General features: G+C 36.9%; 1 protein-coding gene across 1 annotated transcript; it reads right to left on the bottom strand.

Annotated features, from left to right (window-relative positions):
- Window positions 1-653: 653 nt before the first annotated feature.
- On the bottom strand, window positions 654-17,847 carry ATXN3 (ataxin 3). The gene is made up of 11 exons (XM_048308040.1): window positions 17,751-17,847; window positions 14,106-14,270; window positions 13,550-13,594; window positions 12,174-12,259; window positions 11,726-11,792; window positions 9,255-9,342; window positions 8,874-9,006; window positions 7,641-7,816; window positions 7,081-7,204; window positions 6,289-6,377; window positions 654-5,658 (listed from the first exon to the last, which is right to left on the bottom strand). Exons 1-11 carry the CDS (start codon window positions 17,772-17,774, stop codon window positions 5,564-5,566), a joined length of 1,092 nt encoding a protein of 363 aa, XP_048163997.1. The 5' UTR covers window positions 17,775-17,847; the 3' UTR covers window positions 654-5,563.
- Between the last annotated feature and the right edge of the window lie 98 nt (window positions 17,848-17,945).

Raw genomic sequence — 17,945 nt, 5'->3', positions numbered from 1 at the left:
TTAGTGTTGGGCTAAATAATCTTTATGGGAAACTCTCCTAGCATTTTTTCAACAAAGACCAGGGACATCCTGCAGATGTTTAAAATATTTAGGGATGATAAAAATGTCTTCTATTGTAGGTAATTTTATAATGCCAAGTAAGGCATGTAGTCAATAAAGTAGCACAGAAGGCTTCTTGTCCACTCTTTTTAATTACTACTCCTGCAAAACTAGAAACTGACTATTTAGCATTGCAAGTAATTTTTTTAGCTGTCTGACTTCATCCACTGTTAATAAGGGCACACAAATCATCCAGTATACTCTGTTTTGACTAAGCTACAAAAGCAATGCACAAAAAGAGTGAGTATCCTGGCAGCAAGGGAGGAAACTATCTTACTTTAAAAATTACAAAGCATACAATTTTTAAAGATGTAACATAACTATAATTGGCACCAACTTCCTTCCTTAACAGGAGCCTCTTTACACAACTTTTGGAGTATCAACAGATGCAAAGACATCAGATGATGAAATGTCAGCAATGGAAAACTACCCCACTGCTGATGTCTACACACCTCTGGTGCAAAGCCCACTGATACCAGGGATGAGATTTCAATGTTTGATGAGTCTGTGCCCAATCTGCACATACGGGAAAGCACATGTGCAAACACAAGAGAAACATTAGAAGCTATAATCATATTTATTTAAAAAAGTGATATCAAATACAACCATATATATTCATGCCTATTTGGAGAGCATTTTCAAAATACCGAACAGTGCTGCCATTTTCCAGTCAAAACAATGACAAAGCATTTCAGCTTTCCCTTTTAAAATCTTTTCAGTATTCTATGCTTTATATACACAAAATAGACAAAAATTATACAGGAATCCAGAGCCAAAGATGTGATATGAAAACAGTCTTGACAAAAAAATCTATTACTGAAAATGATTTCTAAAATACACAACTATTAGGCAAGAGATGAAAAAAATTATTCCCTTACAAAATCCTAACTCTACCCTGATTTGTACACAGGGGGTTTCATGTAGCAAAAAATAAAATTTTATCAATGCTTACATGCTTTAAAGACAAGATCAAGGTTTTTACCTTGTTTTTTTTTCATTTTGCTTTTGGACAATGGCATTTAAATATTACATCCCTTTATTCAAACTCTTATAAAAGTCCCGTCCTGAATTCACACAGTGCCTGTACTGAGGATGGGGGGAGATTAAAAGAAAAGTGTAGTTATAATTATTTTTCTTAACAAAGAAAATAATGTATAAATATTTTGATTTGGTAAAAGCAGTTGAAAAGTCACACATACTAACTGTCTGAAGAACTGTAACTGGGGAAGGAGGTGACTACGGCAAGTTAAATACTACACCATTCCCTCCATCTCTGAAATGTAAATAAGGCAAAATGTGTGTATGAAGATTAGAAAAGTTTATTGCAAAAGAACTCCTGCTTTTAAGATGAAAACCTGGATACGAGACAAAGCTACTAATTCTACATTGAAGAATTGAGTATTTGGACCAAGCCAGTTTGAATGTAGTAAGTATTATTCTCACTTGAACAAATGATTCTGTGTGTATGGAATAGATATGTACATATTACCTGTTAGACTTCTTTTCCTTCTTTTTTGTAATGATTTGTGAATAAAAGATTTTCCAGGACTTAAGTTTGTTTTATGCAAGACAGTAATGGCTTACCAAGCGAACAACATAATTTTCTATCTAAGCCCTTAAAAAAAGTTTCCACATCAATTTTTCTTCTCCTTGGATTCTTATTTCAATCCTTTAAAAGTGATGTGCTGGTAACACGAATTGCAAAATAATACTTCTTTGTAAGTATTATAAGTATTGTAACTAGAGTTCTAGTTCTCTGATCCCATTCCCCTATACTGTATTTTTCAGTATAAAGGCCACCATTTTTATGTTTTCATCATTATTTGAACCAATAATTAATTCTAGAAAATTTCACATTTTAGAACTGTAACATGTTCTTGTTCATCTTTAAAACCTGTCGATTTTGTAAAAGACAGAGCAGCTTGCAAATGATATTTGTCTACTAGATACCCGCAGAAACCATTTTAACCCCCCTACCATTCTGTAAGTTTGTAATAGAAGCAATAGTCCAACATTAAAACACATCATAGATTTAAATTTGTACTGGTTATTTTCAAGTAGTCTGCAAAGGAATAAAGTATGACAAGTGAGAAGAGTACTTTAGCTGAAAATTACACTTAAATTTGCTGCAGTTTTTTGAAGGGCACAGGAAGACCAAATGTTAAAGTACGCCAGAATTGTAACAGATTAGTTTCAAGTCTAGAAAAATGTAAGCATTTAAACAGCTCATATTTGTACCTGCTGCGCCTAACAAGAACTGCATACAAGCATGACTGCATTACAACTCTTGTTCCTCCTGCCCTCACTGTAAGACCATGAAAGGAGTTTGCAGAATTATACTTAGAGCAGTAATTTTGGAAGATATTTCTTGTATCACTCACTCCCCCTGCTCCTTTGATTTCTACTGGCAGAAAACCATAAATTATGTCACATGGACCATTCACTGGAAAACAGTAAAAATCTGTTGAATGAATGAAGTCTGAAATTCCCTCGAATATAATTTTGTAATTAAAAAAAATTTTTAAAAATAAAAAAAAAAATCAATGTCTGGTCCCTTACAATGGACTTTGGCCTAAAGCTGTAACATGGAAAAAAACCCAACCCTTCAGCTTGACAGGGTAGATAACACCAGGAGGATGCTCTAAATTAGTAAACACCTTAGAAGTGTAGTTAAGCCACATTGAGAACTGTTTACCACTGAAAGAATGCACACCAAAAAATGACATCAGTGTTTTATTGACAGTGTCTTGGCAGGTCCAGACATTTTGAACCTGGGACCTGGGTTATAAAATATGTACTGTCAGCAACTAGTATTAGTCTTTTCCTTAGGTACAGTTCAAATAGAGACCCTGTCACTCCCTACAAGTCCTGAAAGGAGGTTGTAGTGAGGTGGGTGTCAGCCTCATCTCCCAGGTAGCAAGTGACAAGATGAGAGGAAATGGCCTCAATTTGCACCAGAGGAGGTTCAGGTTGGGCATCAGGAAGTATTTCTTCACTGAAGGGGTTGTCCACCATTGGAACAGGCTGCCCAGGCAAGTGGTTGAGTCCTCCCTCCCTGGAGCTATTTAAAAGAGGTGTAGCTGTGGTGCTTAGGACCATTACATTTAGTGGTGGACTTGGCTGGGTTAATGGTAAGTGACTTTTGATGTGACATGAAAGTTCAACAGCAAGCCTGCATGTTTTAGTGATTATAAAATCATGTAGCTGGCCTGGGTTAGTCAATGAGATTTAAGGGGCTGAGATTTTTTTTTTTATATAGGGCTGCTAGAGCTATAGAAATAATACATTTTGATTATATTTTCATAATAGAGGATAAAAGGTCTGAGTTCCAAGTACTGGCATCAGATTGCCAGTCTACACCTATTTATAAAAATGACTCTTATTTCAGAATTAGTTTATGGCACAACCAAAAAAGGAAAATTAAGCTGTGGTTAATTGACAGATGAGAAAAAAAAAATTTAGTGCTTTAGACACCTTTCTTCATTTCAGTTTCATAGAAATTTCAAACTGAAAGCAGAAAATCACATCCTGAAAAGTATAGCATTTCAAAATGGCATACACACAGATGGACTTTTAAAGTCACTTTTCAGCTATATTAATTTAACACATTACAAATAATTATAATGTGCATGACTATTATTTGAAAAAGACAAAATGCAGTTTTTAAAAAGTAGTGCTGTCTCTTGTCATAATCCATATTGTGTAACACAAACCAGTGGTTCTGGTGACATTGGTGAAAATCTAGCACACAGATAAGAAAACCAAAATTTAGCCCAATTATGTATGATATAATAATATCCTAAGCGATCAGGAAACCATTGCTGTAAACAAATCTTTACTGAGAGGTAAGAGCCCTTTCATGTACAGTACTACTTGATGCTGAATGTGTATTTCCATCTAACTACCATTAATTTCCTACTAATTTTAATTAAATGTTACTGTTGTGCAAAGAGGTAACTTCGAAGTATTTTGATAAAGAAATTTGGGGTTATTTTTGAAAGATTCTTAGAATGCCTGTGCTAACTGTTAATGCTTTAACTGGACTACAGCTTATATACTCTATCTACAACATATTTCCATATAATTTATATGTAAACAGAATTTGTATTTCAAGCACCATTTAGGAAAATGAAACATCTCTCTTTTGTTGCACTGAAGTTCAAAGTCAGGTTTGGTCACCCTGTTACACATTCATCCTGGATATCAAAGCAAATGTCTTACAATCCATACCATAAGCTCTCTCACATACTTTGCACTTCCCAATTTTTCTCAGGATCAGAAACAGCATGATAAAAAATTTTAAGGTGCGTGAATAAAGGCCATTCCTGAAAAAACTGCAACATTCTGACAGACACTCATAGAAAGCATTTCAGAAAGAACATCCACACAGGCATAAATATTCATTCTTAAAAGAGCTACTTGCACAGGGGTCATTTCAGACTGCAGGAATGCACCTCGTGTGTGGCACTGACTTTATGGCACCTAAATCCCCTCCTACTTTCTCCTAGACTCCGTTACAGCTCTTTCATACTGAAAGGCCAGAATGAAGGGTTGAGCTTGAAGAGGAAAAGACTCTGGAAGAGGTAGAAAAGAAAACCTGTTCAACCCAATTGAGTATATGCTGCTTTTGTAGTAAAAATACAGTGGCTTAACAAGAAAGAACATAAGAATACAATAATTAAAAACAAACAAGAACTACAAAAAATCCCAAGCCAAATAAGGCAAGTTATCTGCTAAAAGGCAGTATGTTAAACATGAACCTAAAATTTTACAATTGGAATTAAAACCAAAAACTGTTAAAAAGTCAGAAATCACTGAAAGACTCAGGAATAACATGATAATCAACAATACACTGAAAATTTTGTCTTGAATTGAAAAGCATTAAATTTAGGGATTCTTGTTTCTCCTGCAGAATGGATCATTTCAGAAGTGGACAGCAGGATCAAAAAGTTGACATTAAGTCATTAATAATAAACAATCACAAGATAAATTATTTAAGATGAATGGAACTTAATTACTCTCCCCATTTTAGAGTGATCTATTAAAAAGAATTTATGAGCATAACTTACTACTCGTATCTGTTTTTCCATTAGTACTGAAGAAAATCAGTTGATGCTGTTTTCAGCATCATTTGTATCTTCTATAGAATTCTTCAAAACAATTTAAACTTGTTTTTTAAATGCAAGTTACAGCTGCTACCCTTGTCTAATTTTGTTTGTGTGAACAGTTCTATTAATTTTAACAACACTACTCTTGTGAGCAGATGTTTTGTAGTAGGAGTGCTACAGTTCTCTAAATTAGTGCAATCTTTTTTGTATTGCAGACCCTCTCTAAACTGACCTCCAGCAGCCCCCCTTTCATTCCTGCTTCCAGAACTCTGAAATGAACCCTGTTTGTGCAACATTCACACAGTAGAATTTTAATGGAGACATAGCATTTTGACAATACGAGGGGAATAATGATGTTATTTCTCCTCTTCTGAATTCAAGTGGTTTCTAACAGACTCCAGAGACATATTCATGGCTGCTTGAAGCATGTCTTCTTCGCTCATATCACCTCCTAAAGACAATAAATGCATACAAGCTGTAATAAATTCACAGTTCTTAATCTCAGTTAAATGTTTTTGTTGTTTCTTTTGTCCACACCCCCCTTTTCCCACCCCACCCACAAAACTGGCTTTGTTATTATAATCACTGAACATTTTGCAAATAGTTTTTTACTGACAAAAGGCAGTTTGCAACCATACACACCAATTTTGGATCATCAATACCTAACACTGGTAAGGTCTACACATGTTCTTCTGAAAACTGGTTCCAATAATTTTGTCAGATATTACTCCAAGTTGTCATACAACTTTAAAAGTAATTTAGAAAACACATAGTTGGCACAAATACCATCAAAGATTCCAATTTGTAATGCTCAAGACAAACAAAACAACAAAAAGCAAAGCTAGAACTCAAGTGGTCTGCTAGCAATGCTCTTCACTTTGAAACAGAATATTGCCATTCAAAGGGAAACAGGCTTTTCAGGAAAGTGATCCTTTCCTTCACTGCCAGTACAGTAACAGCTGTGATATGCAGTTGGAATGGCTGCTGAAGTGACAAAGTAGGCAGACAAGGAAAATTAAGAAACAATACAAAGATAAAAAGGACACATTTCAGCGTTGGATGTAAGTTTAAAAAACAATACCTGGGCCAGCTTCTGGAGTGCTTGAGCTGACAGTTGCCTTATCCTGTAGGTTTGGGGTCTGATCTTGCCGCTGTAGCTGTTGTTGCTGTCTGAAAGTGTTATAAATTTATAAGAGAATAAGATTAACATCAGTATGAGACCTGAATCGAGTTCATTTCATTGCAAGGAAGGCCAAGAGTCAGAAGTAGAAGCTGTTTGGTACAGTAACACCCCTGTGCCCAAAATCTCTTTCATCATTTCACCCTGCTAACCTTCAGACACCTATCTTCCCAGTATTACACTCCAAGCCACATGACTATTTTCCCAGGATTTGGAAGCTCTGCATTCTTATCCTATCATGCCAGGTCTAACTCCTCCCATCCATACCATTTCTCCCTGGTCTTTATTTCCTCCATTACTGTAAGACTGAGATCAGGAAAAACTACAATAACCCAACTATGTATTAAGAAGGTACACCAGAACAGCAACATAAAATACGTACAATGCTTTTGTGTGATGCACATGAGAAGCATCACTACCAGAAGCAAAGTCTTAGAGAAATAATACTTCTTGTTGGGAAGGTAATTGCAGAAATTTACAGGATTTCATTTAAAATACTTCTATAATGTATGTTTTGTTTTCTTTCCTCACAAGACTTCCAGTAGCAGCAAGACTACTGCATTATTATGTTAGGAAATCATGTTAAGACAGAAAAGGTGTGCTGGACCTTAGTAAGAAACCCATTCACACCCCAAAAAGCACTGAAAAATACAACATGTACTTCCACATGCAGTTTTCTATCAGCTACTTTACTTTTCAAAATATGCTTGTCTTCTCCTTCGCAGTTCTTCTGAGGAAAGGGAGTCTGTCTGACTGCTGTGCGACGACTGAGGAACATTCTGTGGTAATGAGCCTGAGAGCTCACTTCGACGGCTACCTAAAACCAGAACATGCCATATCCTACTAATTATAGTAAAATGAAGTTAGTAAATTAAATACAGCTTAAAAAATGTCTTCAAACTTGAGGAGAAGAAGAAAGAGACTTGTTGGAGAGCTAAGCACCTAGAGTAACTTTTAACTTTGCCTGATACTCTCTTTCCTTCTCACCTTAGAACTGTTTCCCTTTCCTCCTGCCACCCTTTGCCAATTCGTTCTTCTTTCCTAATAATCAATGCCAACATGTAAGTTACAACTTTTCAAAAGGCAGAAGGGAGATGGCTACAGGCAATTCTGGATTGTCCTTCCATGCCTAAAACGAGTCTTTCCAGAGAGCTTGACGCATGCTGGAAAGAGTGCCTGACAAACTGATTCCAGTAGTTGCTTAAAGCATAAGCAACACAAGCAACTGTAAGAAATTTAGATGAGCACTGCACCTTGCATGCTGAGCTGAATGGCTCTGCGAAGATCAGCTTCTTCATCCTCCATATCAATTTCCTGCCTACTTAGAGCTAGGGCTCTCTGAAAATTCTCTTCATCTTCGTCTAACATGCCTGTTCCATCAAAGGGATGGTTAACTTCTATTCCTTGGTCCACATCACTTCTGGGTAGCCTGTGAAATCCATACATTCATCGCAAAATTCAGACAGAGATCACATTAGGTTTTAACATGAGGTTTAAAATTAGTATGTTCTGCTGATTTAACTCTAGGTTTAAGTTTGGAAAAAATATTTCTCCTGTGAAAGTCTGTTATATAAACAAATATTTTCCTGAAAAATGAAAAAGCACAAAAAGGGCTGCAAGCAACTGCAGTGCAACCTTAACATATATTTGCCACATACTGCACTCTAAAACAACGCACATGGTGACAAGAAGCTGTTAGATAGTAAATCATCAAAAATTGTAAGCCCACAAAAAGCCATGATACATGTTATTCAAACCTACTGCTATTGAAACAGTTATACCAGCAGAAAATGGTGCATATGGTCTCCTTCTCAGGAGGCCTGGAAGACCACACTAAAGCAACCCATGTAAACTGTACACACTTTCTATGTTACTGCCAATCATTCCACCGATTTACAACATCAGTTTAACTTTACAAAGCGGAAAAATAATGAATTCCTCTGAGAAGCCTTAAGCCTTTTTATCAGTATGCAATTTGTTCGCTATGCAACTTCAATGAAATCATTGCAGAAGTAGTACTTTCTATGCTTTCAACGATGTTTTGTATTAGCAGAATGCACCAAAAATGAGCAGCACCACAATGTTACAGCAAAATTATTCCAAAAGGGAAGGCTGAATGATTCATATGATGTGGAAATCAGAGATCAGTTTCTCATTCTTTTCTACTTATGACGGAATGCACAAACCAGTCTGAATTATAGAATAATTACTATTAACAGTAGTTTATCAGATATGCTAACCCATTTTCCTCCCCAAGTCAAAAATCTGCAGTATAATATGCTTATGCACATTAGACTCAATGGAAAGACTGGAATCCTTATTAAGGCAGCTTTTACCCACTTAAAAATACACCATTTGTTGCCAATCAGCTTGCTTTTACTGTGTGCAACAGCAGTAAACATTGAACTAAATGTACTTCTTATTACTTCCAAATTGCAAATCAATCAAACGGAACATTATCAAAATAAAATCTTTATTTACCTTACCTCTGATCTCTTGACTGTGCTGCCTCTTCTCCAATCAGTTTTGGTCGCTGCATCTGCTGTACCCGAATCATCTGCAGTAGCTGATCAGCCTCACAGTCTGGCAGGTCACCTTTTACTACAAATATGGAATAACCTGAGAAAAGAAATCATAAGTCTACAGCACTAAAGTGCAGATATAAACACTCTAAAATGCACACTATATGGAATACAATCATGTGCAACTTAAGATGTAAGACTCCACCTTTCATTATAAGGAGTTGGGTTATTTCACTATTTCAATCATAAAACTAAGGGTAGTTAACTGAATACGTAAGTTCTAAGAAATAATGGTTATTACCTACTTTTAATTAATGAGATTTAACATCTGCAAGTTACTATTACCTTCCTGTTGTAATTGAGCCAAGAAAAGTGCAAGATATGTATCTGATATTAGTTCTGGACCCATCAAGAGAGAGTTCAAGTTAAACCACTGTAATTAAGAAAAAAAGAAGGTTGAGAGAACAAATTAGCATGAAGATTACTCGGTAATCCATTCCTGTACATTGTGGTAATTTTCTATTATGGAATATCCAAATAAATCTATTAAAATAAATTACCAAATAAAAGTTTTTTGAAGCATAATACCTATACTGGTAAAGGTTACCCTTCAAATACTCTAACAGGACATCTGAAGTGTGGAAATTACCACATGCTCTCTCCCATTACTGAATACTGGTACCAGGGAAACACAGTAAAACAGATAATCCTTAACCATTGTATTTTGATTTATTTCAGACATCATTCTAAAATTCTGATTAATCCTAGTTTTAAACCTGAAACTAATGAAGCAAGAAACCCATCATCAGTTAATGCTGTGTGTTAAGAAATTAATAGATACAGGAAATAGACATTACTTCCATTAAATACTTTCATTGAACATTCCACCTTTAATAGCAGGTGAAGCTGAAAACTAGCGTTTACCCTTCTCTCAGATAATTTTTAAACTTAAAAATGAAGAAAAATTTACTCAAATTTAATACGCTGAGAGTACAGCACTATATTACAAGAAAGGACACTTCATATAAACATACACAACTCATTTCTAGTTCCCCAAAGACCATAACTAGTAATTTATAATACTTCTAAGAGAGAAACAGTATTATACTTACATAAAACTTCTAGAGAGAAAATACATTCAATGTGAAACAAAATATTCCACCCTTAAACCCCCATATATATCAATGAAGCTGAAGAACTTTTTTTTAGACCTCCTCATTCAATATTATCCATTTTTAACCAGGAAGCACCATTTGAGATAGAAGAAGGAGAATTCTATCTCCATCCTCACAGAAATGCACTAATCTACCCAAACCTCCATATATGCACCCATACACTTGCAGCCAGGCCCATACAATAATATAAATTACTATCTACCACCCTGTCATGCAATCAATTTGCCAAAAACACTCTTTGCCACTAGGAATGGGTAAGAAGACCAACAGTGTAGAAAAACACAGAAATTAAAAAGTTGGGTAAAAAATATGATGGACAGACTATGGCAACTTTTAAAAGGCATTATGGAGGAGAAAGTTTTGTGAAACTAATTTTGCTTTAACTGTAACAGAAGAGAAGCAGGTCAAATAAATCTAAGTCCACCTATTTTGTCAAATCTTCTCATTACCCTCTAGATAACAGAAACTTAGTATTGTCTTCATGTGGTTACAGGCCACACATACAAAAAGACAAAAGACATCTCCCCTCCAACTTAGAATGCTTTCGGTTAGAATGCTCTCTCATAAAATTCCACCCAACACGGTTGCATTGTATAATAAGGAGCACTTCCATAATTTAAAAAAAAAATCCAGCCTTTTTGATATCAAATAAACAAAAATTGTCTGTAAACATTACCCATACTTTTAAACTAAAGCAGAACAGTAGAGTTTAGTTTTCTCATTCATGGGTGATTTTTCTTTATTTTTTTAAATCTGGATGACAACATAAATAGCCAGAACTTACAAAAATGAACCGAATGGGCAAAGAGACCCCTGTCCCACTATTACAGAATCTAAAAGCTGTTTTCCATGAATGTTTTCTATGAAAAAAAGCCCTAAAAAAAACCAAACACCAAATCAGCTCATGTTGTATAAAAGCTTATGAAGTATGATCCAGAACAATGACTGGCTATTGAAATAAAACACTGCATTGGTGCTGTAAGGGACATGGATATGAACTGAGTTGGTACATAGGTACCACATACTAACATGGCCATCCCTTACCTTTAATAACTATTTCCTGCTCAGAATACAATTGTTTCAAAGTTTTATATAATACTACAAAGTTGTGATTCTACTTTCCCAACCCTCATTCTAACAGATAGTCTTCTGAGTATCCATTATTATCCATCAAAACTTTGAACTTTTCCTTATATCTACTGCCTATTTAAACAAACAAAATTATTTTACCACATCAGTAACTTATTGTATTAAAATAAGTTTGCATTCTGTAGGGATCCCAATCCTTGTTCAGGATTCCCTACTCCCTCCCACCCCTCAAACAATTTTTCTTCAGTACTTCATGCAGAAAAAAAAAAAGAAAGTAGTCTAAGAAGTCACATAAGACTCTACCAGAGCTGCAGCTCTCTACAGGACAGATTCACAAGGGAATTGATACTACCATCTTTCCCCAGGCTAACATTAACAATGACCTGCCTGGCATTTTTGTAATAAAACAAACATTTACTTTTTTTAAAAAATATGGGATACTATTAAACCAAACTGCAGCAAAAGCTTCAAAAGGGAAGCACAATCTACTTGCAACCACTTTTCCACACCCATTTCTGAAGTAAATTTTAAAATAAAAAAAGACAGTGTCACCTGTTTTCCTAACTTTCGAACTGTAAACCAGTGTTCCTTATAATTACAAATAAATGATTTTTCATTTCTGTAAAAAAAAAAAACAAAAGGTATAAATAAAATTAAATACTCTAAAATCAGAGTACATACTAATGTTTAAGATGTTATCACTAATTCGAACTTATATAATAATAAAGTTTCAGTAATACAGCCATTTATGTTACATTACCGAATACTCATACTGCTTTTATAATATTTAGGAAGTTGTCAATATCACTGAAATTTCCATATACCTGTGATGCCACAGATACTAAAATATCATGAAGGCAAAGAGGACAGATGTTCTCATGCACCCCCACAACAAAACAAAAAGTCCAAGTCAGGGGATAATACAAACATCAAAATGCAGCACAGCTTGAAACAGCAATTTTAAAGAAACATTATTTAAATCATAGATTAAAAGTCTTACATAGGATCGATCCCAAGTCTCTGATATTCTGGGCTGTTGAAGAGGATTAGTTCTAAACCCCACACTTTCAAGGCATTGCTTATAACCTGTCAAAAAATAACACTTTTTGTGAGTCAAACTAGTTCAAATCTAAATTCAAGCAATGCAACCATCTTAGCTACACTAAACAATTATACTGTTTTCATAAAACTTAGATTTCAAAACATTGCCAGGAAACCTAGGAATCACATTACTCAAAATGCAGCTGTCATGAATCTACATGCAACGTAACACTCTCATCTTACCTAAGGAGAAGTAACAAAACTAAGATTTAACTCAGCCTTGTTAATGAGTTTACTCCCCCAAACAAAGGTGTAATTTCACCTTCCATAGACACTTCCTAAGTTGTCATCTCTCTACTTGCAATGCACTGCTCTGCCCTTACTTTCCTTCCGTCCCATACAATCTCAATCTTTCTTCACAGTAACTATTGGAAATTTTGTACCACTGGATTATCACAGGATCAGTTTATTGATCTGAGCACCAACTCTTTTACAAAAACTGTTTAAAGCTACACAAAATAACACTGTAAGAATTTTTAAGTTAACAATTCAACTTCCTTTCAGCATGCCAACTGTGCAGCAAATGGCAAAGCAATGACAGGACAAAGAAGTAGAACAAGGAAGCATTTTTTCAGCTACTGAAGCAGCCCAATCAGTGATAGAAAGAAAGCCAAACTGTTAATGGTTTCTTGCTAAATAGAAAAACAGCCTGGTCTGCCATAATGAAGAGAGGCTCTTGAAGAAGTCTGGAGCATCGGCAAGCACCACTGAAAGCTTGGGAGACAGCCAAAGATGCCTAGAGCTCTAATCTAGACACAAGCCCCAATTTGGTGTTCAAAGCTTTTTTTGTTGTTGTTTTGGTTTAAGTATTTATTATTAATTACTTTACCCCTACAGCCCTAAAAAAACAAAATCAAAAAACCCAAGAAAAATCTGCAGATCACTGTGATAACCCTGTAAGCATTGCCAAGGGCTTTCCAGTCTCTAACTTGAGAAAGCAATCTGAATTCTGCTTTTTAAACTGCAGTCTGTAGGAACCAAGGTCTACACCTGAAGTGCCCATAAGAAACAGCTTAGAAGTCAAGCTTATTGCCAGCAGATGTCATTTCACAGTTCTGGAATCCATGCTTCTCCTATGTGTTTGAGGGCCCATGAACTGAAGAACTGCAAGTCACTGCTCTTAATGGAAAACACTGAACACTTGGAAGTCCAGCACTTAATCCCATTAAGCCCATAAACTGGTAACTAGATGAAAAAGCTCAATGCCATTTAAATTATAGAGGAGAACATATGTTGCATAAACAGGAAATGGTGTCAGAGGAGAGCTGTGCTTACTTGAATTGAGAAGAATCCACTATCATCCATATTTACAGAAGGCTGCTGCTTGAAGTGAGGTTGGGAGGGAGAAAAGGGAAAAATGGTGTAAGCATAAAAGGTCAAAAATAATTGAATTTTGAAAATAAATGTAACTGCAGATTCTTAAAGCAACAACTTATGTCCTTGTCTGTAAGGCTGATTACAATGCCCAAAATAGGCATGTTAATTTAAAACTCAAACCTTTAGAGATGTTCAGTGCTTAAAGGGCAGACAGACATGGGAATTTCTGTTCCTGTCTGACAGTGGCTTACTGATACTGATCCTCCTGATCATGCCTGATCTTCCTACTTGTAAGATGAAGGTAATGTAGCTTTTTGTTGAATTATTGTAAAGCTGTACTAGTAACACTTGAAAATGACACATCCAAGATGCATGAATGAAAAGGCCTATAAATCTAAAAAGCTTTAGCACTAGAAAATTAACCTTGTCTAGCTACACAAGACTAGCAGGTCTGTGCCAGACAATACTACATTTCAGGCAAATATCAAGCAACCTCAAATGAAGATGATTTTACCTGTAAAAATGTTCTGTATTCTTCACTAGATACTCCTCCCTCTGCCATTCTCATCCTTTCTTCCTCATCCAACTGCTGTGCAATAGAGGATAACTCAACAGGACTAAAGTATTCTCCTTGCAGCAAATTATTCAGACAATGTTGAGCACACAATGAGCCCTCTTGCTAATTGTGGAAGAGAAAAAAATACCAATGATAAGAAAAAAAAAAAAAGGGGAAAAAAAGAGAAGAAAATCAGGTTAATGTAAACTCTGTAAAATGACTCAGCCATTTCATTCTGGCAAATTTCCTGCCCCCCCCCCCCCACTCATGCAGAATACCATATATTCTTTCAATGCATTACACTGCAAGCTATAGAATAACAACCCTCCCATCCACTTGAAGGGAAAAAACCTAACATGCATACTACTTTATTTCCTCAAAGGAAATAAATTTCATGTAAAAATTGTTTTTGAAAACACCATAAAAATTGCCAATGACCCAAAAAATCACACAGAGATTCTGCAACCATCAGAACAATGGATTCTATCTTCTTCAAATCATCAATACATGAAAATCAAACAGTTTAGATATCTACTTCCTAGTAGCAAGCATGTTCTGTAACAGACACTCTCATTATTTTTTAACTTTTCTTCCCTTCTGGATGTGGCTATTGACAATCTGCTCTCCACCTTATTGTTGGGAAAGTGATTAGCAGCTGAAGGAGCAGTAAAGCTCCTTTTCCACATGAAATTTACATATAGGAAGTAGATAAAATAAGCTCATACCACTAGTTTGAAAATCTTGAAAACAATGATGGGGAAACAAGAAAAAAATAATTAAATTCAGCATATTAAACAATGAAAATATTTTTTTATTGATAGACCATTTAAATAAAAACCATTTCAGATAATTTGTTACATGTCCAGCATACTACAGATAACAGAAGTATAGTGTAACATTTTTAGAACACCAGCACAAATTTTAAAAGAGCTAAATAACAATGTCAGTCATGATTTTGGAGTGCAAATTTAAAAAATCTCTAATCTGAATGAATGCATGTCAGGCTCTGTAATTTTCATATGAGAGATAAAATACCGCCTCATTAAATAAACCTCACAACATAAACCAACCAAAGCAGTTTCCTATGAAAAGCAATCCTTTTTAAACAAATAACTCCAGGTGCAAGACAAGCAACATAAATTTTAAAATCTTGCTTTTCTCTTTTGTTTTAATCAGTCTTCATTTTTATTTACACTAAGAACTCTACTATACATGCTCTTCATTAAAAACAAAAACCCTCAAGAACAATACAGAACATCCCTCCCTTGTACCAGACCCACAGAAACTAAGAATACAAGAGTATGCTTTTGAGCAATATTCTTTAAAATTCCATAAAAGCATCATACAAATCATATGTAGAACTCTCCCATGATCTCCCCACAGCAGAAACCTCCAAAGTTCCCTTTACTCCAGAACGTTCCTATGGTTTCATCACTCAGCTGAGCAAAGAGTTATTAAAGCTCCACTGGCTGTACAGCCAGGCTTCAATGGAATCCAGAAACCTCCTCCAGCTCACGCCCTTCCTGCAACAAGAAACTCAAGACTAGACACCAGCTTCTGTCCCTCTGGGACCACATCCTTACTGCTGGTCATATGACAAAACTGTAACAGAAGAACCTGCTCAACAATCACAAGTTTCCCCATCAGAATTATATGAAACCGGTTTAGAAACAGAGGGATACTAAAATACTTCTGAAAATTAGTTGTATTACAGGGTTACATCTTAATTTCACGAAAAGGACCTTTCTGTATCTGTACAGTACTATCTGAAATTAATAAATCTTAATTTTCATATGTAAAAGCTATACACATTAAGTGCCAAATGCAGAAAACAGATCCTACAGTTTTTAACTGACATGAACTTCCATTGTTTTCTGCAGAGAATATTGCCTCTTTTCCATAACCTGAAATCCCCTCATTAAAACCTCTCCTGACATAAACTGCTGCCCTGCTTTCAGTGTTTTCACTCATCTGTATCTTATCAAGGAAAGGACAAACTTCTAAGACAGGGACTCCTGAAGCCCCATCCATCCTTAAATCCTACTTTCTGCAACTGTCATTTCTCTCTAAAAATTGCTTGGTTTTATTAAATTTTCTTTATAAATACCATGTTTCTCATGTCTTTTTATCAAAACAACTGGGGTGTGCAGACACAGCAACATGCAGCACTTCAAAATATTTTGACAGCACTTGATGGGGGGAAAAATACTCCTTAAGACAAAAAGACAGAGATTCAGTTAGATTGTCCTTAAAATAATAACAGAATAAAAATATTTGGTCTTCCAACTTAAAATACATTCAGGTGCAACTTTTTAACTGTGTAACTAACTCACCAGGGAGCACGTATGTTTCACATGAGAGACTGCCAACTCCCCCTTCCCCAGAATGCGTAGCAACTACAAATTACCATCACCTTGTATCTTTGAATGTATTATGCTTTGTCACTTCAATTTCAGCAGTTTTGTTATTAAACTAGAAAGCAACTTAGTAATAAAGACGTTATTTCATACTGCAATAGGCTAGGCCACGTATGAAAAGACTACATTTTGTTAAACTATATTCAAACCTAGACTGAAGGTCACTGAAACAGAGGCCATCATGACTGAAATCCAACACTCACCCTCTGAACAGCAGCTACTTAACACCACAACACTTGCCAAATTTTGTAACCCAAACCTACTCAGAAAGAACACTCCCCAGATTTTATGGATTTCAGAACAATTTTTATAATTTTTTTTAAGGACGGTACACAGCTATCTTACTTGATTTCTTAAGGAAACCAATCCCACACATCAAAACAAAGTAACAGAACTAGTGTTAAGATTAACACAATAAAGTTGAAGAGACGTTGGCAAAGTACAAGAAAAAAAGCCAATTATAATTTGAACAACATTGAAACAGAAGTATGTCATATTTGGGAACCTGGATAAATCACAGCAGTTCACAGAAGCATTTGTCCTCCAAACCAGGAAATACTGTTCGGCACACAGAAGCATAGTTTATGAACTGAGATTTCTTTGGCAGGTCTCCCACTCCCTACTCATTACACGACCCCAACCAAGCTCGGTGAAGAGATAGGTCTGAGAGCACAGGACCAGCCTTGCCTGCCGCTGCTTATCCTCAAACTCATTTCTCAGCTATGCGTGCTCTCTCTTAAAAAACGTAAGTAGCTGCAGCCTACACCTCCCCACACGTGGAATCTGTTTCTGCAGTCCCCAGAACACAGTCCCCATGCCGAAGCGGACACCGAGGCTCAGCCCTGACTCTCCTTTTCCTGCAAGGCTGGCACAATCCAGCTGGGACGAGCCATAAGCACCGGCACCGTCGCGCGAGGGCCCTGGCTCTCCCTCAGGCTGGACGGATGCCCGGGAGGGGCCGCGCGGCCCAGTCCGACACAGCCCGAGCGCACCCCGGGGGCTGCCCCACGGTCAGCGCGGGGACGGGAGGCCCAGCCACCGCCCTGGCAGCTCCTCAGATAAAGCTCGCACGCCTCCCCCGTCTCAGCGGCCCGGACGGCCACAACCGACAGCGCTGCACCGAAGGCGGGCGGGCAGCAGGGCGGGCGGCGGGACCCGGCCGGCCCTCACTCGCTCCCTCACTCACCCGCTCGTGGAAGATCGACTCCATGTTTACTGTGGCGGCCGCAGCCCCCGCCCCACGTGACCGGTCCGGCCAATCGCAGCGCCCGCCGCCCCCCCGCGGCTCAGGGCAGGCCCCGCTGCCGCGCTGGCGCCCCCTGCTGGGGAGGAGGCCGGCGCGCTGACCCGCCGCTGGCCGCGAGCGCCCCCGCGCGGCGGC

Source organism: Corvus hawaiiensis, chromosome 6, assembly GCF_020740725.1.
Source record: "Corvus hawaiiensis isolate bCorHaw1 chromosome 6, bCorHaw1.pri.cur, whole genome shotgun sequence".
NCBI classification, from domain to species: domain Eukaryota; kingdom Metazoa; phylum Chordata; class Aves; order Passeriformes; family Corvidae; genus Corvus; species Corvus hawaiiensis.
This window is presented reverse-complemented; position numbering and strand designations above follow the sequence as displayed.

Bases quoted from the DNA above. Each gene is read 5' to 3' on its own strand.
- ATXN3 (XM_048308040.1), bottom strand. From the start codon at position 17,774: ATGGAGTCGATCTTCCACGAGCGG. The intron at 13,595-14,105 runs GTAAAATCATCT...CACTTCAAGCAG, and splicing joins AATACAGAACATTTTTACAG to CAGCCTTCTGTAAATATGGA. The intron at 7,205-7,640 runs GTGCAGTGCTCA...TTCTGGTTTTAG, and splicing joins CATTCAGCTCAGCATGCAAG to GTAGCCGTCGAAGTGAGCTC.